Genomic DNA, 21770 nt, shown 5'->3' with positions numbered 1-21770 from the left:
TGATCATCCAATTCATAATCCTAGCAGACTACCCAGTTCACTATCCTGTCGCTTATCCAGTTCAGATATCATAGTTCACCCTCCTCTAAGATTGGGCTCCATCCCAACCTTCTTCCTCTTTTGATACAAACTACCTAGCTCTTTCCCCGATAAAGCTCTCCCCCAAAAATAAAAGCAAAAAAAAAATTTACCCTCATCATGAAGCCGCATTCATGGCTCCTTCTCCTTCTGCTCTGCTCTTCTCCCTACACTACCCCTTGCTTGAAACCTCCTCCCCCCAACCTTCCCGACCCCTCAATTGACTTTAACATCTGCCCTGGCCTCAAAATCCCCCATGTTGCTGCGCACCAGAAACCATCCCTCCAAAAAAACCCCTCGAAGAGTCAACCACGCATCCCTAAAGCCTGTTCCCTCCGCAAATCTCCCCAACCTTGCTTCAGACTTGCTCACCCCAGTCCCAACACTATATTGCAACGCCAGATCCGCTTGCAATAAGATTCAAATCCTGAAGGACCTACTCGAAGACTCTGACCCGGGATTCCTATGCGTCACGGAATCTTGGATCACAAAAGATGACATATTTACACAAAATGAACTCTGCTCCCACGGCTACCAAGGTCTCTTCTCTCCCAGAACTAACCGAAAAGGAGGTGGTCTGGCACTAATCTACAAATCATTCTTCGATGTCCAGCTCATCGAAAAGAGCAGCCACACCTCTCTAGAATACATGCTAGCCTCGGTCAATGATGAACTCCAACCTCACCCACTGGGTATCCTACTTTTTTACTGCCCACCTACCCCATGGAACAAATCCTCTGATCTCGTTCTCGAAACCATTTCAAACGCCTTCCTCAAATTTCAAAGACTTTTGATCATTGGGGACATCAATCTCCACCTTGATGACAACTCCAACAAGGACACGATTGAACTGAAGAGCTTCCTCATCTCTCTTGGTTTTTCCCCCCCCCCCTCACCTTCCCCAACCCATGAAAAGGGACACACTCTAGACCTCATCAGTTTCCTGGACCTTACCGCCTACAAAACCGTAGCTGGCGACACCCGCTGGGAACAGGTCCCCTGGTCTGACCACTTCCTTGGGACCTTCAGCCTCCCCATCTTCATGTCGCATCTTGGGGCTCCCCTCGCTTCTCTAATTCCATTACCTTTCGCAAAAAAATTTCAAGCGACCTGTTCTGGACAAAATTTCTCAAACAACTCTCCTCTGCTCCCAAGCCTGCAGACCCCGAATCCAACTGGCATAACTGGACCGCCCTCTCTGAGTCCACCTACCACTCCCTCGCCCCCCTTTCCACCAAATCCATCTCCTACCCTCGCAAAGCCCCCTGGTACCTCCCTTATCACAGAGAACTAAAGCAGAAATGTTGAGCCCTGGAGCGCAAATGGAAAAAATCTAACTCCCCTATAGACAGACAGTCCTGGAGAGCCAACATTAAGCTCTACAATTCAGCACTAAAAAAAGCAAGGAAGAACTTCTACGGTGAGAAAATCTCCAGATCCATCAACCAGAGCAGTACACTTTTCAAAATCTGGCGCTCTCTAACCTCCAAAAAAGACTCCATCTCTCTCCCCTCCTCTCCCTCAGCCGAAGTTCTAGCAAAATTCTTCAATGAAAAGGTCACTACCTTATGTTGTTCCTTCTCACCTGCAATCTCCTACAACTCCCTGGTGCTCACTGACCCCAACCCTACTCTAATGGCCCCTAGCACTATCCCAGCCGACAGATTCTGGGCTGCCTTTGAGCACGTATCCGAATCCCACATCCTTAAACTCTGTCTCAAACTGAAATCTTGCAATTGTTCTTTAGACCCTTTCCCCTCCTACCTCTACGAGGAAATACCCACTCAGGCCATCTCTTCCATTACCAAACTCCTAAACTCTGCCCTATTATTCGGGCCTCTTCTCCCCAGAAATGGGCCATATCACCTTAACCCCTCTAGTGAAAAAACCCGACCTCGACCCTTCCACACCATCCAGCTATCGCCCAATAGCAAATATCCCTCTCCTAACCAAGTTGGTCGAGACCATCATATCGACCCAACTCTCATCCTATCTAGAGAAATTCTCCATTCTCCTACCTTACCAATATGGCTTTCGTCCCAATTTCAGCACCGAATCCCTACTGACCTCCCTAATCTCCAAGGTTCAACAACTTCACTCCCGCAACAAGTTCGCCGTCCTCTTGCAATTCGATCTTTCTGCCGCTTTCGACGTTGTTCACCACGATATTCTAAGCTACCAACTCTCCGAGATCGGCATCACCTCTACAGTCCTGAATGGTTCTCAATATTTTAAAATAAGACACCTCTCTCTCCCTTACCCTCTTTCAACCCTTGGCCATATATGCAGAAAACAGATAAACCCTCATCTAATACAGGCCCACAAACTAAAAGTACTAATGTATATAAACAAAGCCTTAAGATGCCAGACTGCATGCAATACAGAACCAGAGAAATAGAAAGAAATGGATTTGTTATTTAACAGTGTAAAATAAATACAACAGATATAAATCTCAAAACTGACATTTTAATTGCCAAATTGAAAATAAAATCAATTTTTCTACGTTTTGTGGTCTAGTGATTTTTTTTTTTTTAAATTTTTCTGATCATCCTGTTCCCAGGCTCTGGTTATATTTCCTTCTGTTTGTGCTCTTAACGCTATTTCCTATTTGCTGTTTCTTTTCTCTCCTCCTCTTTTTGCCCTCTTCCATCTTTGGCACTGATTTTTTTTTTTTTTTTTTTTCTTCATTTTTTTGCCTCCATCTCAAATCTTCCTCCCTCCCTCTTCCCCTCAATCCATTTGCACCTCTCCTCCCTTCCTTTCCCTCCATCCATGTGGCCTTCTTTTCCCTCCCTCTTCCCCTCAATCCATTTGCACTTCTTCTCCCTCCCCCCTTCTTTAACCTCCATCCATGTGCACCTCTCCTCTTACCATCTTCTCCATCCATGTGCACATCTTCTCTCTTCCCTTCATCCATGTGCACCATCTCCTTTCTCTTAGCTTCCCTTCTTCACCTCCTCACCATACATATGTACCATCCATATGCACCATCCCCTCTCTCTCCTCCTAGAAATTGGCATTTCGAGTGAGGTGATTAAATTTGCAGTGATACAAAGTTATTCAGAGTAGTGAAGACATAGAAGGATTGTGAAGACCTACAACGAGACATAAACACACTTGAGGAATGGGCCGCAAAATGGCAAATGATGTTCAACGTGGCTAAATGCAAGGTGATGCATGTAGGTAACAAAAATCATATGCACAAATAGAGGATGTCTGGTGCTATACACGGAGAAAGCTCCCAAGAAAGAGACTTGGGAGTACTTGTAGACAAGTCAATGAAACTGTCCACGCAATGTGTGGCGGCGGTGAAAAGGGCCAACAGAATGCTAGGAATGATTAAGAAGGGGATCACATACAGATCTGAAAAGGTTATCATGCCATTGTACTGGGCCATGGTACACCCCCACCTGGAATACTGCATCCAACACTGGTTGCCATACATGAAAAAGGACAGTATTACTCAAAAGGGTCCAGAGAAAAGTGACAAAAATGGTTAAGGGACTGGAGGAGTTGCCGTACAATGAGAGGCTAGAGAAACTGGGACTCTTCTCCCTTGAAAAGAGGAGTCTGAGAGGGGACATGATTGAAACATTCAAGATAATGAAGGGAATAGACCAAGTATAGAAAGAGAGATTATTCACTCTCTCCAAGATGAAGAGAATGAGAGGGTACTTGCTAAAGTTAAAAGGGAATAGATTCCATACAAATGTAAGGAAGTGCTTCTTTACCCAGAGAGTGGTAGAAATCTGGAACGCTCTACCAGAGGCTGTTATAGGGGAAAGCACCCTTCAGGGATTCAAGAAAAGGTTGGATAAGTTCCTGCTGGAACAGAACATATGCAGGTAAGGCTAGACTCAAATAGGGCACTGGCTTTGACCTAAGGGCCGCCGCGTGAGCGGACTGCTGGGCACGATGGACCACTGGTCTGACCCAGCAGCGGCAAATCTTATGTTCTTATGTTCTTATGTTCCTCCGCTCCCACATTGTCAATAGGAATGGCACCTCATCCTCCCCCTGGATACCAATCTGTAGAGTCCCGCAAGGCTCACCTTTATCTCCTATCCTTTTCAACATTTATATGACCTCTCTAAAACTCCTCCATCTATCCCCCCTTGAAACAATTTACACCTATGCTGATGATATCCTCGTCCTTCTCGAGACCGACTCGAACCTCACTAATCTCTCAGAGAACATATCCTCTTGTATCTCGAACCTCCAATCCTGGGCCCACACCGTCCAAATGAAATTGAATGAATCCAAAACAAAACTACTCTGGCTTGGCCCAAATTTAGCTCAGCTACCCACCTCAATCCCACTGTCCTCTGGCTCCACTCTGCAGCTTGAATTCTCCAGCAAGGTCCTGGGCGTCATTATTGGCTCTACATTGTCCTTCAATGACCACCTCAACTCCCTGATAAAAAAATGCTACTTCAGCCTACACATGCTGAGGAAAGTAAGATCCTGTTTCCACCAAAAACATTTTGCCGTTCTCGTCCAATCCATCATCCTCTCCAGACTGGACTACTGCAATTCTATCTTCATAAGCCTAACAAGGAAAAACCTTCACAGACTCCAACGGATCCAAAATGCCGCGGCCAAGCTTATCTTTGCAAAAAGTAAATTTGATCACTTCTCACCGCTCCTTTCCAAGCTTCATTGGCTCCCGATAATTTCCAGAGTTCACTTCAAATGCATCTGCCTAACTTTTAAGATCCTCCACGGCATCCTTCCTCCACTAATTCCACTCTCTTGGAATTCCTCAAATCTTAATACCACCAGACCTTCCCAAAAATCAAAATTATCCTTCCCCTCATTAAAAGGCATTTCCCACCCAGGAAAACTGGGGACTTCCCTTTCCTTCAGATTCATCGAGCTCTGGAACAACCTTACCTCCCCCCTTCGAAACCTGAGTGCTCTCCAACCCTTCCGTAAACATCTGAAAACCTGGCTTTTCTCTAAAACCTAACACTCCCCCCTCTTCTGACATCCTAGCCCTCTAACTTTCTTCCCTCCTCTGATCTTCATCTAGCCCTTCCTTGGAGTTCCTTTCTCATTACAATTCCTGTAAACCGTGCCGAGCTCCACAACTATGGAGATGGTGCGGTATACAAACCCAAGGTTTAGTTTAATTTAGTTTAGAGAGACGGCAGACAGTGGATGGAAGAAATTGAATGAGAAGATGAGGGAAGCAGAAACCAGACAACAAAGGTAGAAAAAAATTTTCTATTTATTTTGCTTTAGGATAAAGTAGTATATTAATTGTGTTTATAAAAATTTATAAACAAAGCCCTGCCAGCTGAACATCTCCTTTCTCTAGTTCAGCAGCCAGAACTTTGATTTATAAGGAAGGAATAAGCTAAATATTGCAGTACTGAGGGTGTATGGATGCTTCAGGGACGGGACGGTGAAAGGGACGACGGGGCGGTGAAGGGGATGGCGGAGACAGGGACGGGGTGGTGAAGAGGATGGTGGTCTGGGGACAAGGCAGTGACGGGGACAAAATTTTTCCCCGTGTCATTCTCTACCTGTGATTTTAGGGGGAGTTCATACTCGGGTATTTGTCCACTTGTGTTAGGAACCCAAAGAATTTCTGTTTTTGCATGGGTTCAGGAAGAGTTTGTTGTTGTTTGCCCATTCCGGAGCTGTGGTTAGACAGGCAGTCAATTTACTTAGAGTTATGGGTAGATCTGGTTCAATGGTATAAGTAGTTGCATATCATCAGCTTAGTTATAGAATTACGTGTCCATTGATTGAAGCAGCTTGGCAAAAGACTTGATAGATAATAAATAAGATGGGAGACATTCCCCTGTGGCATTCCCCTCCCTCCCCCCCCCCCCCCCGCAAAAAAAAGGCAAAATGCCTCTACAAAATATCACACTCAATCCATAAAAGTAAAGATGAAAGAGATGCTTTAACTGGGACTTTATTGCACTAAAATAAACATTAGACTCTACACAGCCTGTGTTTCAGCACCCTAGTGCCTTCCTCAGGAGTCTATAAAAGCTAAAAACATCTATATGAGCATCAATAATTTTTTTTAAAATTCTTTATTGATTTTCAATTTGAGTACAAAGTGCAATAAATTTTACATACAATTAATATCATGAAGAGCACTTCATTCAATCAAAGAATAATACAAAATTTATTTCCCCCCTCCCTCCCTACCTGGATGTGTGTGCAAATCAAATAGGAAATAAAGGCATTATACAACTAGTCAATTAACAAAATTCGTTAATGGACCCCATGTTATTTTAAATAGTTTATTATGACCCAATATTTCTGAATTCATTTTTTCATATAACATAGACATAAGGTTTCCCACCAAAAGGAAAAATTAAGCTTGTCCCAGTTTTTCCAATTTTTGGTAATCATTTGCATGGCAATCCCTGTCATAATGATAAAGAGTCTGCTTTTATATCTATCTAATGGAGGTTTAGCTTTCAACAATGTCCCATAGATGACCACATCGTAGGACAATGGAATTGATGCTTCCAGTATCATATTAATTTGTCCCCATATTCATTTCCAGAAATTGAGTATCGAGGGACAATAAAACAACAAATGATCAGTGACCCCACTTCAAGATGACAGTGCCAGCATCTATTAGACCAGGGGTGTCAAAGTCCCTCCTCGAGGGCCGGAATCCAGTCGGGTTTTCTGGATTTCCCCAATGAATATGCATTGAAAGCAGTGCATGCAAATAGATCTCATGCAGATTCATTGGGGAAATCCTGAAAACCCGACTGGATTCTGGCCCTCGAGGACCGACTTTGACACCTGTGTATTAGACTTTGAACTATCCAACTTTTGCAAACGAACTGAGGTCCAAAAAACTCTATGTAACAAAAAGAACCATGTTTGTCTCATAGATGCTGACGCTGTACATCTCATCCTCCGTCCAAATCTGTGGCCATTGAGTAGCAGAAATCTGCTGCTTTAACTCAATGCTCCAAATGTCTTTTAGGCTTGTTTTAGGTTTTTTATTCATCAATAATTAATTGAAAAAACATAAAACGTATTTAAAGAGCTGTACATACCAAACTGTTGATATATTTGGAGAATGGTATACAAAAAAAGCACCAACACCGCAATATCAATCCTATGATTTTCAATCAACAATATTACACTTAAATACTAACTTATAAATCACTTGACATTAGTATGTATAAAACAATAAAAATATAAATTACTAATGCAGACTCCTTAAATTCATTGACACTAATATTTATATAACACAATAAAAAAAAAAAGCATAAACATTAAAAAGTGTGCTTATCATACTTATAATACACATAACTGAAAATGAGAACATAAATCCTAATAAAAATATCATATGAAATTTAATGGCATTATAGTAATATGCTTATCTAATTTATATTGTAACATAGATGATGGCAGATAAAGACCCGAATGGTCTATCCAGTCTGCCCAACCTGATTCAATTTAAATTTTTTAAATTTTTTCTTCTTAGCTATTTCTGGGCAAGAATCCAAAGCTCTACCCGGTACTATGCTTGGGTTCCAACTGCTGAAATCTCTGTCAAAACCTACTTCAGCCCATCTACACCCTCCCAGCCATTGAAGCCCTCTCCAGCCCATCCTCCCCCAAACGGCCATATACAGACAGAACGTGCAAGTCTGCCCAGTACTGGCCTTAGTTCAATATTTAATATTATTTTCTGATTTTAGATCCTCTGTGTTCATCCCACGCTTCTTTGAACTCAGTCACTGTTTTCCTTTCCACCACCTCTCTCGGGAGCGCATTCAAGGCATCCACCACCCTCTCAGTAAAGTAGAATTTCCTAACATTGCTCTTGAATCTTCCACCCCTCAACCTCAAATTATGTCCTCTGGTTTTACCATTTTCCTTTCTCTGGAAAAGATTTTGTTCTGCGTTAATACTCTTCAAGTATTTGAACGTCTGAATCATATCTCCCTTGTCCCTCCTTTCCTCTAGAGTATACATATTCAGGGCTTCCAGTTTTTCCTCATACGTCTTCTGGCGCAAGCCTCTTATCATTTTTGTCGCCCTCCTCTGGACCGCTTCAAGTCTTCTTACGTCCTTCGCCAGATACGGTCTCCAAAACTGAACACAATACTCCAAGTGGGGCCTCACCAATGACCTGTACAGGGGCATCAACACCTTCTTCCTTCTACTGGCTATGCCTCTCTTTATACAGCCCAGCATCCTTCTGGCAACAGCCACCGCCTTGTCACACTGTTTTTTTCGCCTTTAGATCTTCAGACACTATCACCCCAAGGTCATTCTCCCACAAGGTCTGTGCATATCGGCTTCTCACCTCCCAGCATATAAAGTTCCTTCTGATTATTAATCCCCAAATGCATTACTCTGCATTTCTTTGCATTGAATTTTAGTTGCCAGGCATTAGACCATTCCTCAAACTTTTGCAGATCCTTTTTCATATTTTCCACTCCCTTTTCAGTGTCTACTCTGTTACAAATCTTAGTATCATCTGCAAAAAGGCACACTTTTCCTTTTAACCTTTCAGCAATATCACTAACAAACATATTGAACAGGATCGGCCCCAGCACCGAACCCTGAGGGACTCCACTACTCACCTTTCCTTCCTCCGAGCGACTTCCATTAACCACCACCCTCTGAGAAACTTCAATAATAATGCTATTTATACACTTATTGATGAAATAATATTCTCTTATGTACATAAAGACCACTAAATACCACATTAAAAGGCAATTTCAATTAATGTAATAAAGCAGAGAGGCAGTAATATAATAAAATAGAGAGACAACACTATTTGCAGCCTGCCCATCAGGGCTTCCCTCTGCCACATAATCAGTGACGCGGCAGAGGAAATGTTCTAGTGGGGCTGGCCACGAGTAGCCTGCTTAGAGCACTGCATCTGCCCACCAGTCATCATCACTGCTGCTGCTGCTTTATGTCAGGCCTCACCGGGGGTGGGTTGTTCATTGAATCAGTAAGTCCAATTGTGGGGAAAACAAATTGATTCGAATCAATTCACTAAAGTGAATCGATGCAAATCGGGCAACACTACTTGGGACATCTCTGGCTGCAGTAGATCAGACTTTCAGGTTAGAAGTTTGTAGTCAAGGGGTTGCATGCATTACAGGGCACCTACATAGCCAGTCTGCACTAATGGTTTGGAAGTTCGGGGACTGGTCTCAGCTCACCCCAGGTTCTGTCAGTAGTACCTGAAGATTGGAGGGTAGCCAATGTTACACCAATTTTTAAAAAGGGTTTCAGGGGAGATCTGGAAAATTACAGACAGGTAAACCTGACTTCAGTGCTGGGCAAAATGGTGGAAACAGTTTTTAAAAAAATTAAATTGTGGAACACGTAGACAAGCATGATTTAATGAGACAGAGTCAGCATGGGTTCAGCCGAGGGAGATCTTGCCTCACCAATTTACTTGACTTCTTTGAAGGTTTGAATAAATGTAAAGATGAACCGGTTGATATAGCGTATCTAGATTTTCAGAAAGCTTTTGACAAAGTTCTTCATGAGAGGCTCCTTGAAAATTAAAGAGTCGTGGGATAGGAGGCAAAGTTCAATTGTGGATTAGGAATTGGTTATCGGATAGAAACAGGGTAGGATAAAATGGGCATTTCTCTCAATGGAGGAGAGTAAACAGTGGAATGCTGCAGGGATCTGTATTCTGTACTGGGACCAGTGCTATTTAACTTATTTATAAATGATCTGGAAATTAGAACGAAGAATGAGGTGATAAAATTTGCAGATCACACTAAACCAGCAGTCTCAAACCCGCAGGCCGCATGTGGCTCTCCAGATTTTATTTGTGGCCCGTGGTCTGGACGGATCATTATCTTCCTTTTGGAGCAGCAGCGTGTCTGGCCGGCTCGTTCCATTCAAAGCCGCAGGTTGAAGGCTCCTTGCGCTATCCACGGAAGAGCCGGCCAGATACGCTGCTGCTCCAGTGGCATACCAAGGGTGGGGGGGGTCCACTGCTCTCCCTAGAGTGCGGCTCGTCTAGAGTAGTGGTGCCCAACCTGCTTCCCTTCCCTTCTCAGGCCAGCACCGTGTTATTTGATCTCCCTGCTTCACTTCGGGGCCGACCAACTCTCACTGCCTGACGTCAATTCTGACGTCGAGAGGACGTTCTGGCTAGCCAATCGCTGCCTGGCTGCCCGGAACGTCCTTTCCGACGTTAGAATTGACGTCGGGCGGCGAGACTTGGTCGGCCCCATGGAGAAGAGAAAGAGGGAGATCTCGGCAAAATGGGATCAAGAGGGGCATATCAACCAGGACGCGGGAAGTCATCATGCCGCTGTATCGAGCGATGGTGCGCCCACATCTGGAATACTGCGTTCAATATTGGTCGCCGCACCTCAAGAAGGACATGGCAGTTCTTGAGAGAGTCCAAAGGAGGGCAACGAAACTGGTAAGAGGGCTGGAAAACTGCCCATATGCTGAGAGGCTGGATAAACTGGGGCTCTTCTCTCTGGAAAAGAGGAGGCTCAGGGGGGATATGATAGAGACCTTCAAAATACTTAGGGGCATAGAGAGGGTGGACAGGGACAGGTTCTTCAGACTAAAAGGGACGACAGGTACGAGGGGGCACTCAGAGAAACTGAAGGGAGATAGGTTCAAATCAAATGCAAGGAAGTTTTTCTTCACCCAAAGAGTCGTGGACAAATGGAATGCGCTCCCGGAGGAAGTGATCCGGCAGAGTACAGTACAGGGATTCAAACAGGGATTGGACAGATTCCTGAGGTAAAAGGGGATCATGGGGTACTGAGGGAGGTGCTGGGGTGTTGCATAAGTATAGACAGCTCACCAGGTCGTGCAGGTGCAAGGCCGGAGGGTTAGGACATTGATGGGAAGATAGGACTTCGATGAGAAACCTAGGGGGCAAGGGGGCCCCTTCTGGTGATTAAGGCAGGTCATGACCTGTTGGGCCGCCGCGGGGGCGGACTGCTGGGCGGGATGGACCTCTGGTCTGACCCGGCAGAGGCACTGCTTATGCTCTTATGTTCGGCCTGTTCCCGATGGCGGCAGCGGCAGCAGCCTATTCCCTGGCGGCGGTGGCGTGGGGGAGGGCAGGAAGGAAGGAAGAAAGAAAGAAAGAAGGGGGGGACAGGGAGCCAGAAACAAAGCAAAAAATGGGACACAGAATCAAAGAAAGACAGACATAGAGAAAGAAAGAAAAAGTTGGGGGAGGGAATGAGGTTTGGAGGAGAGGAAGCATACAGGAGGCTGAAAGAAGAGAAGAAATATTGGATGCATAGTCAGAGACTGATGAAATTACCAAACAAAGGTAGGAAAATGATTTTATTTTCAATTTAGTGATTGAAATGTGCCAGTTTTGAGAAAGAAAAGATATTAAACTTTAAATGTGAGGGCTGCAGAAAAAAAAGAGCACTTGGAGGGCCGCAGAAAAAATAGTTAATGTCTTATTAAAGAAATGACAATTTTGCATGAGGTAAAACTCTTTATAGTTTATATATCTTTCCTTTTAACTGTTAAAGGAAAGTTTTATAAACTATAAAGAGTTTAACCTCATGCAAAATTGTCATTTCTTTAATAAGACATTAACTATTTTTTCTGCGGCCCTCCAAGTACCTACAAATCCAAAATGTGGCCCCACAAAGGGTTTGAGTTTGAGACCACTGCACTAAACTGTTCAAAGTTGCGGAATTATTAAAAAAAGGGATGGGTACGGAATCGCTCAATAGTACGATCTCACCTGGAGTATTGGCTTCATTCAATTCTGGTCTCCTTATCTCAAGAAAGATATAGGAGCACTAGAAAAGGTTCAAAGAAGAACGACCAAGATGTAACTCCTCTTGTATGAGGAAAGACTAAAAAGGCTAGGGCTCTTTAGCTTGGAAAAGAAATGGCTGAGGGGAGATATGATTGAAGTCTACAAAATCCTGAGTGGATCGATTTTTCACTGTCAAAAATTACAAAGACTAGGGGACACTTGATGAAGTTACAGGGAAATACTTTTAAAACGAATAGGAGGAAATATTTTTTCACTCGGAGAGTACTTAAGCTTTGGAATGCATTGGTAAGAGCAGATAGCGTAGCTGGTTTTAAGAAGGGTTTAGACAATTTCCTGGAGGAAAAGTCCATAGTCTTATTGAGAGAGACATAGAGGAAGCCACTGTTTGCCCTGGATCGGTAGCATGGAATATAAGAACATAAGAAATGCCTTCACCGGATCAGACCGAGGTCCATCTTGTCCGGCGATCTGCGCACGCGGCGGCCCATTTAAGTACACCTTTTTGGAGACCCGGATTTCCCGTATCCCTCAATATGATTTTCAAGAAGGTGTGCATCCAACTTGCGCTTGAAACTTGGAACAGTAGTCTCCGCCACAACCTCCTCTGGGAGAGCATTCCAAGCGCCAACCACTCGCTGTGTGAAACAGAACTTCCTAACATTTGTCCTAAACCTGCTGCCACTCAGTTTCAGGCTATGACCCCGCGTCCGTGTCACCTCCGAAAATGTTAGTAATGCTGTTTCCTGGTCTATTTTATCAAATCCTTTTAATATTTTAAAAGTCTCTATCATATCCCCTCGCAATCTTCTCTTCTCGAGGGTGAATAGTCCCAGTTTTCTGAGACGTTCTTTGTAGCTCAAATTTTCTATACCTTTGACTAGTTTTGTGGCTCGCCTCTGCACCCTCTCCAGCAGAGTCATATCCTTCTTAAGGTATGGAGACCAGTGTTGGACACAGTATTCCAAGTGAGGTCTGACCATTGCTCTGTAAAGTGGCATTATGACCTCTTCCGATCTACTCGTGATCCCCTTCTTAATCATGCCCAACATCCTGTTTGCTTTCTTCGCCGCTGCCACACATTGAGTCAAAGGCTTTAGGGTTCTGTCTATCAGTACCCCCAAATCCCTTTCTTGTTCGCATTTGGCTAATGTCACCTCCAACATCTTATACTCATGTTCTTTGTTTTTCTTTCCTAGATGCATCACCTTGCATTTGTCTATGTTAAAATTCATCTGCCACTTTTTCGCCCAAGTTTCCAGCTGGTTTAGATCCTTCTGGAGATCCTCGCAGTCCCCTAGAGAGCCAACCACCCGACATAGTTTTGTATCATCCGCAAACTTTGTTATATTGCATGTTGTTTCCTCTTCAAGGTCATTTATAAAAATATTAAACAAGATAGGCCCAAGAACCGAACCCTGGGGCACGCCGCTAGTCACTCTCTCCCAGTCCGAGAATTGCCCATTTATGCAAACCCTCTGCCTTCTGTTCTCCAGCCATTTGCCAATCCATCTGTGCACTTCTCCTCCTATTCCATGGCTCAGTAGTTTTCTCATAAGCCTTTCATGCGGAACCTTGTCAAACGCTTTCTGGAACTATGTAAACTATGTCCACTGGATCTCCACTATCCAATTGTTTGTTCACCTTCTAGAAGAATTGAAGTAAATTTGTCAGACATGACTTCCCTTTCCTAAAGCCGTGTTGACTAGCCCTTATTAAGTTGTGATCTTCCAAGTGTTGTACAATGCTGTCTTTAATTAGTGCCTCAATTATCTTCCCAGGAACTGATGTGAGGCTCACAGGTCTGTAATTTCCTGGTTCACCTCTTGATCCTTTTTTGAATATTGGGATGACATTTGCTATCCTCCAGTCCTCTGGTATTTGCCCGGTTCTAATTGACATGTTAACTAAGGATTGCAAAAGTTCTCCAATTTCTACCTTAAGTTCCTTTAATACTCTCGGGTGAATTCCATCCGTCCAGGGGATTTGTCACTTTTTAGTTTGTCAATCTGAAAGTATCATGTCCAACTCCACATTTACTGTTGCGAGGCTTTCCTCTATGCCTCCGGTGAATATCTTCCCTGTGTTTGGCATTGTTGTAGTGTCCTCATTTGTGAAGACAGAGGCAAAGAATGCATTTAACTTATCGGCAACTTGTTTGTCTTCTTTGATTGACCCTTTCCTTCCTTGGTCATCGAGAGGGCCCACTGCCTCTCTTGCTGGTTTCCTTCCTTTTATATATCTAAAAAAGGGCTTGAAATTTTTGGCTTCTTGCGCTGTCTTTTCTTCGTAGACTTTTTTGGCATCTCTTACCACTTTATGACACTTTTCTGATCGATTTTGTGACAGTTTCAGGCCTCCACCGTTTTTTCCCGTTTCCATTTTTTAAACGAGTTTCTCTTATCCCTTACTGCATCCTTAACCTCTTTGGATGACCAAGCTGGTTCTCCTTTTTTCTTTTTTTGCCTTCCTTTGGATATCTTTGGTATGTGGATATTCTGTGCTTCTGTGATGGTGTTTTTCAGTAGAGACCATGCTTGCTCAACTGTTTGGATTTCTGCTTTGCCCTTCTTGAGCCGTTTTCTAACCATGGTTCTCATGCTGTCGTAATTCCCTTTTTTGAAGTTAAAGGTCGTGGCTTTAGTCTTGATTGGTTTTCCCCTTCTGATGCCAATGGTAAAATTGATCATATTGTGATCACTTGTCCCCAGTGGGGCTGTAACTTCTACATCTGCTGTCCTCCCTGTAATACCATTTATGACCAAGTCTAGGATTGCATTTCCTCTTGTCGGTTCTCTTACCATTTGCTGCAGCCCCGTTCTAATGTCCCTCCCCACGACACCCCCCCATGAACTGGCACCGCAACCCCCCCACGGCAGCAAAAATAACTAGAGGGATGCCTACTCCTTCCTGTCTGGCCGAATACCCCTGTGCCATGCCTCCACCTGGTACTGGACCTCACCGTACCACCGACCCCCCCCCCAACCATCCCCTCCCCTCCCCCCCAAATGAAGACGGAAGGGATGCCCACTCCTTCCTGCCACCGGATGCTCCCCCGACCCCTCACCCCTGTACCTTTGGTACATGTTGGGAGCTAGAGGGAAGCATAATCCCTCCAGCTCCAAGGTCCAGCATGGGGAGGTCCTAAGGTCCTGATTTGCTTAGATGTCGGACCTAGGGCCCCTTCCTGTGGATCCCATGTGCATCACATGGGATACAGAGGGAGGAGCCCAAGGCCCTGATTGGCTCAGATGCCTATGGCCCATTTCAAGGGGAGGGGCCTTGGGCATCTGAGCCATTCAGGGCCTTAGGCTCCTCCTCATGCATCACATGATGCACCAGAGAACGGAAGGCCTGCCATTTTCCACATTTAGGCCTTGGAACTGGAGGGACTGTGCTTCCCATCCAGCTCACAACGTCTACCAAAGGTACAGGGAATGGGGTTGGGGTTCGGGGAGCATCCAGTTGCAGGAGGGAGTGGCCATTATTTCTACTTTTTTTGTGTGAGGGATGGTTGGGAAGGGCTAGTGGTGCGGGGGGGGGGGGGTCCATGACCAAGTGGGGGCATGGCACGAGGATATTTGGCCAGGCATGAAGGAGTAGGCATCCCTTCTGCCATTTTTGCTGCTGTAGTTGGGGGGGGGGGGTCATCAGGGAGGGCCGTCATCAGTGGTGGGGGACTTTTTTTTAATGGAACACATGAAAAATATCTGTGCCATTGAGAGAAAAATGAAAAAAAAAAAACCAGGCAGTTTTTTCTGATAGCTAAAACCCCTATTTTATTTTGCATAGCCAAGTGATATTAGTGTATCAATTGCTTACCTTTTTTGCATGGGGTTTTAGCTGATTTGCATGGCCGGATCGGAAAATGGGTGATCGAGGGGGGAAAACATGCAGTGAGCTGCTTTGTGCATCGGTTCGGTAAAAGCCAGGGATCTCAAAGTCCCTCCTTGAGGGCCGCAATCCGGTCGGGTTTTCAGGATTTCCCCAATGAATATGCATTGAAAGCAGTGCATGCACATAGAAACATAGAAACATAGAAATTGACGGCAGAAAAGGGCCTCAGCCCATCAAGTCTGCCCACACCAATGACCCACTCCCTGACTTTTATTCCCCTAGAGATCCCACGTGAATATCCCATTTTCTCTTAAAATCTGATACGTTGTTGGCCTCAATCACCTGCTGAGGTAGCTCGTTCCAATGATCGACTACCCTTTCGGTGAAGAAGTACTTCCTGGTATCACCATGAAATTTCCCTCCCCTGACTTTCAGCGAGTGCCCTCTGGTGACTGAGGGCCCTGTAAGACAGAAGATATCTTCTTTCACCTCTATACGTCCCGGAATATACTTAAAGGTCTCAATCATGTCTCCCCTCTCTCTTCGTTCTTCCAGTGAGTACATCCGCAGTTTTTTTAGCCTTTCTTCGTACGTGAGTTCCCTGAGCCCCAAGACCATCCTGGTAGCCATTCGCTGAACCGACTCAATTCTCAACATATCTTTCCGGTAGTGCGGTCTCCAGATTTGAGATTTCACAATACTCCAGATGACGTCTCACCATGGATCTGTATAGCGGCATTATGACTTCAGGTTTTCTGCTGACAAAACCCCTACGGATGCAGCCCATCATTTGTCTTGCCTTAGACGAAGCCTTCTCCACCTGATTGGCAGCCTTCATATCATCACTAATGATCACTCCTAAATCACGTTCTGCCGTGGTCTTGGACAAGGTTTCTCCATTTAGTGTGTAAATTCTGTGTGGATTTTTTTTACCTAGGTGCATCACTTTACATTTTTTAGCATTGAAGCTTAGCTGCCAAGTTGACGACCACTGTTCCAGCTGCCGTAGGTCATGCGTCATAGGGTCAGGCACACTGCTTTTACCTACTATGTTGCATAGTTTGGCGTCGTCGGCAAACAGTGACGCTTTTCCTCTAAGCCCTTGGGTCATATCTCCTATGAATAAATTGAATAGAATCGGCCCTAAGGCGGAGCCCTGTGGTACTCCACTTGTCACTGCTGACGTTTTGGAGGGGGTACCGTTTACCATCACCCTTTGAAGCCTACCGCTTAGCCAATCCCTAACCCATGTAATGAGTGTATCCCCTAATCCCATAGATTTTAGTTTGTTCAACAGCCTGCGGTGTGGGACGCTATCAAAAGCTTTGCTGAAGTCCAAATAAATCACGTCCAGGGACTCCCCGGCATCCAGATGACTAGTCACCCAGTCAAAGAAGTCAATCAGATTAGATTGGCAGGATCTTCCCCTGGTAAATCCGTGTTGGTGTGGATCATGTAGATTTTCTTCATCTAGTATTTGGTCGAGTTTCTGTTTGATCAGTGTTTCCATGAGTTTGCACACTATGGATGTGAGACTCACCGGTCTGTAATTTTCTGTTTCTGTTCTGCAGCCCTTTTTGTGGAGTGGAATTACGTTAGCTGTTTTCCAGTCCAGGGGTACTCTTCCCGTGCGTATGGAAAGATTGAAGAGCACGGATAGTGGTTCAGCTAGAACTTCACACAGCTCTCTGAGCACCCTGGGGTATAGATTGTCTGGTCCCATGGCTTTGTCTACTTTGAGTCTTGAAAGTTCGTAGTAGACGCTACTGGGTGTAAACTCGAAATCCTGAAACAGGTCTTTTTGGCTGTCTCTTGTCTGTAGTTGTGGACCAGCTCCCGGTGCTTCACAGGTGAATACTGAGCAGAAGTATTCGTTTAGTAGTTCTGCCTTGGTAGAATCAGATTCCGCGTAGTTTCCATCTGACTGCCTAAGGCGCTCTATCCCATCCTTGTTTCTCTTCCTGTCGCTAATGTACCTGAAGAAGGATTTATCCCTTTTTTTAATGTTCCGTGCTAGATCTTCTGTTCGTAGTTTGGCCTCCCTGACTGCCTTTTTGACAGCTTTCGATCTGACCAGATAGTCTTCCTTTGCCTCCCTCTTCCCGAGATGTTTGTAGGTGATAAATGCTTCTTTTTTCTTTTTAATGAGGTCCGAAATTTCCTTGATGAACCATTGTGGTCTTTTGTTTCTCCGGCGTTTGCTTACTGTATTAATGTAGCGGTTAGTTGCTTCGTTCTGGATGGATTTCAGATTTGACCACATAGTTTCCGGATTGTCAGTTTCTGCATGGTTTTGCAGCTCTTGATGGACAAAGTATCTCATGTGGTCGAAGTCTGCGCCCCTAAAGTTGAGGACCCTCGTTGCTGTGTTTGATTTAGAGAAGCCTTTCCTGAGGTTGAGCCACACCATGTTGTGGTCACTGGAGGCCAACGTGTCTCCTACTGATACCTCTGAGACACTGTCTCCATTGGTGAGTACCAGGTCCAGTATTGTCTGTTCCCTTGTGGGCTCCAATACCATTTGTTTGAGTTGTGCACCCTTAATGGAGGTTAATATTCTTCTGCTACCACTCGTAGTCGCAGAGAGTGTGTTCCAATCTGCATCTGGCACATTGAAGTCCCCTAACAGTACTGTGTCACCACGCAAAGTGATGTTCTCTATGTCTTCAATCAATTCCTTGTCTTTTTCTTCCTGTTGTCTTGGAGGTCTGTATACCACACCGAAGTAAAGGCATTTTTCATTCCCTCTGGCCAGGTTTACCCAAAGTGATTCCCCTGTGTATCTAACCTCTGTGATTCTGGTAGTTTTGATATTATCCTTAGTGTATAGTGCTACCCCCCTTCCTAACTTGTCTCTGTCTCGACGAAGTAGATTGTAGCCTGGTATAACCATATCCCACCCATGCGAGTCTGTGAACCAGGTCTCGGATATCGCTACTATGTCAAGGTCAGCATTCCTTATCTCTGTTTCTAGTTCCAGGATTTTGTTGCCCAAGCTGTGTGCGTTAACATACATAGCTCTCCAAACCTGTGAAGAGATGCCTGACCCTTTTAGTGTGGCTCCTATTTTTTTGTGTATACTATGGGTACTTACCCTAGGCTCAGAAGTGTGGGTGCTACTTGCTTCCCCAGGATGGATCCTTGTTGCTCTGGAATGTGTGTATGTACCCTCCCCCAATTTACCTAGTTTAAAGCCTTCCGAAGTAGGCGGGCTAGTCGATGTCCAAATACTTTCTTTCCTTTCTTGGTCAGGTGTAGTCCGTCAGGTCCCTGTAGTCCTTGTAGCATCTCTCCGTGGTCCAGGAATCCAAAGTTCATCTCCAAACACCATTCGCGAAGCCACTCATTGGTCCAATGGATACGCTCTTCCCTGTCTCTGCCTTTGCCTCTTACTAGGAGAATTGATGAGAAGACCACCTATGCTCCTGTCTGCTTCAGCTTCTTTCCCAGGGTTTCAAAGTCTTTAGGGATGCTGTCTGATGTGCTCCTGGCTGTATCGTTGATACCTACATGAATGAGAAACATAGGGAAATGGTCAGTAGGTTTCAGGAGTTTGTCTAGACTGGTGGTGATGTCCCGGATCCTGGCTCCAGGGAGACAGCAGACCTCCCTTGACTGCAAATCTGGTCTGCAAATTGGTCCTTCGGTACCTCTTAGCATGAAGTCCCCGATGACCACCACTCTGCGCTCCTTCCGAGGGGGTCGATCAGTGAGTACTGTAGTCGATGTTCTGTGTTTGGAATCTTCCTGAGCCTCCTCTGTTTCATCCTTCTTGAAGGACATGAAATCTGTTTCTCAGGGAGAGTTGTGGAGTTGGTGTAGAGCTACCCTGTTTGAGAGAAAAAGAAGAAGAAAGTGAGAAAGGTGGGGGGGGGGGGTTCTTTGCTTGCCCGTAGAGGAGGTTACCAGCTGCCAGGGACGGGGCATCTCCAATCATTTCCTGTATTCCAATCGTTGAATTTGGAGCTGTAGGTTTGGGAGTGCTGAGGATGGACTTATCGTGGGTTTGTTCTGTGATATGAGACAGTTCCTGGATGGCATCGTCGATGAAGGCCTCATCCTCCCTGATGCACCTCAAGCGTTTCACCTCCTCCCTGAGGCTCCGCAGTTCCTGCATAATGTCCTCGTCTACCGCTACTTGCCTCATCTCCTCTGTCTGCGTAGAGACTGTAGCGTACCGTGGGAGGGGGATGGCCTCGGTCAGCACTGAGATATCTGTTCCCCGCTCAGTGGCACTCTTTTCCTTCTGTGTAGAGTCCTTGGCTATCCCCCGGGTCTCTCCAGATGTTGGAGTGTTGAACTTGATAGTAGTCTTGGCGCTCCGAGTTCTCCCTGCCATTTCCAAGTGTGAAAGTTTTAGTGTTAAAAAAAAAAGAATAGAAATTTAAGGGATACAAGTTGGGAGTGTGTAAGAAAGTGTCTGAGATTAAGACAGTATCTGAGTGTGAGAAGAGGAAAGAGAAGAGTGTGCTTGCCTGAGTGCTTGCTTGAGTGTGTTTGCCTGGGTGCTTGCTTGAGTGTGATAAAGGAGAGTATCTGCTTTCGTGTGAGAGAAGAGAGGAGTGTGTCTGGTTGGGGAAATCCTGAAAACCCGACTGGATTGCGGCCCTCAAGGAAGGACTTTGAGACCCCTGGTAAAAGCGATCTTCGACTATCACTGACTTTAGTGCAATCTAGCCCTTTATTTCTAGACCTCGAGGCAATAAAAAGTAAACATTTAAGAAGGGTTTGTAGACTTTTTATAGACACTTTACTTTTTCATTTTGAAAATTCATTGAAATGCACATATTGCACCATCATTGTGTACAAAATAACCTTTTCCTTGATTTTAGATTTTCTTGGCTTGATTTTGTGTAGCAGGCAGGTAGGGTTGCAATAACATTGATTTCTTATTATATCTTTAGGTCAATGATTCTTGTAAGTGTAATGGATGGAAGAATCCTAATCCTCCAACTGCTCCCAGAATGGACCTTCAGCAGCCTGCAGCCAGTCTCGGTGATCTGTGCCGTAGCTGTGAGCATACACTAGGTAATAATCTGTTTTCTCTCATGTTATGTCTGCATGAATTCAATATAAACTTCCAAGAATGAATTTTTGAATTAGGTGATTTCAGTTCCAGCAGGTACAGGAGCAAAGTGTAGAGCTCTAACAGTAGAGGTAATATAAGTGGAACGACCCAACCATTGGCGAAAGCTATGCTGAAAGTGAAAAACCAAAAAAAATGCAATATAGCTACAGGTTTTACTTTTCTACACTTGCTCGATATATTGATATCCAAATTTATCCATAATCCAAACCCTGAATAGGATATTACAGACCTTGGTGGTGGCGCTACATGAGTAAATTTTAAACATGCAGACTCATTCCACTTGATGGTGGAAAGACCTTATTTGTGCATGGTGTGAGAACGAAAGTGGGTCACAATTTCGTGAGATTGGTGAGACTATTGGTTTAAAATTTTTTTTTAAAAAATCATCTTTATTAAGGAGTCAATGGAGAACAGAAACAATTATATAGTACAATACCCATACAAAAAAGGGAACAGAAGTACAAATATTGTAGAACAGAATACAATCATGAAAGGCATCAAGTCGCTCCCATACTGAAGCCACCCATCTAGCAAAAAGTCAGCCTACAAAATTGGGAACACAGTGGCATAGCTAACTTGGCAATTAAATTAAAAGTAATACATAAAGGTGCCACTTGAAGAAGCAAGCCCATTCTCCCAGACCCCATATTTTCATTTACCCAAAAGTCTCCTCAGCAATCCTATCCACCGCAAAGGAGAACAGAACTCGCTCAATCCAACCCTCCCCTCCAATCATACACTAACCATTCATCCCCCCACTCAACCATCCCCCCCACCCCTATTCGAGAGACTAGAGACACTGCTTTCATTGTATGCTAATAGATCTCATGCATATTCATTGAAGAAATCCTGAAAACCCGACTGGATTGCGGCCCTCGAGGAGGGACTTTGACACCCCTGTACTAGAGGAAGATGTAAATACGCTTTCCACAGAGCTGTGTAAGCCAAGACTTCAGGATTCATGATATGTTTGTAATAACAAAGTTCAAAGCGGGCTACTTCAGACATTTGATGAATCCAGCT

General features: G+C 44.6%; 1 protein-coding gene across 3 annotated transcripts in view; it reads left to right on the top strand.

The window, feature by feature from the left end:
* The window catches only part of KAT2A (lysine acetyltransferase 2A), a 380318-nt gene that overhangs the window by 9842 nt on the left and 348706 nt on the right, over positions 1–21770 (top strand). For all 3 annotated transcript variants that reach the window (XM_033960567.1, XM_033960566.1, XM_033960568.1), the window contains exon 2: positions 20563–20686. In XM_033960567.1, the coding sequence (XP_033816458.1) occupies positions 20563–20686 (124 nt within the window). The remainder of the gene's footprint in view (positions 1–20562; positions 20687–21770) is intronic.

This window comes from Geotrypetes seraphini, chromosome 10 (assembly GCF_902459505.1).
Source record: "Geotrypetes seraphini chromosome 10, aGeoSer1.1, whole genome shotgun sequence".
Taxonomy (NCBI): domain Eukaryota; kingdom Metazoa; phylum Chordata; class Amphibia; order Gymnophiona; family Dermophiidae; genus Geotrypetes; species Geotrypetes seraphini.
This window is presented reverse-complemented; position numbering and strand designations above follow the sequence as displayed.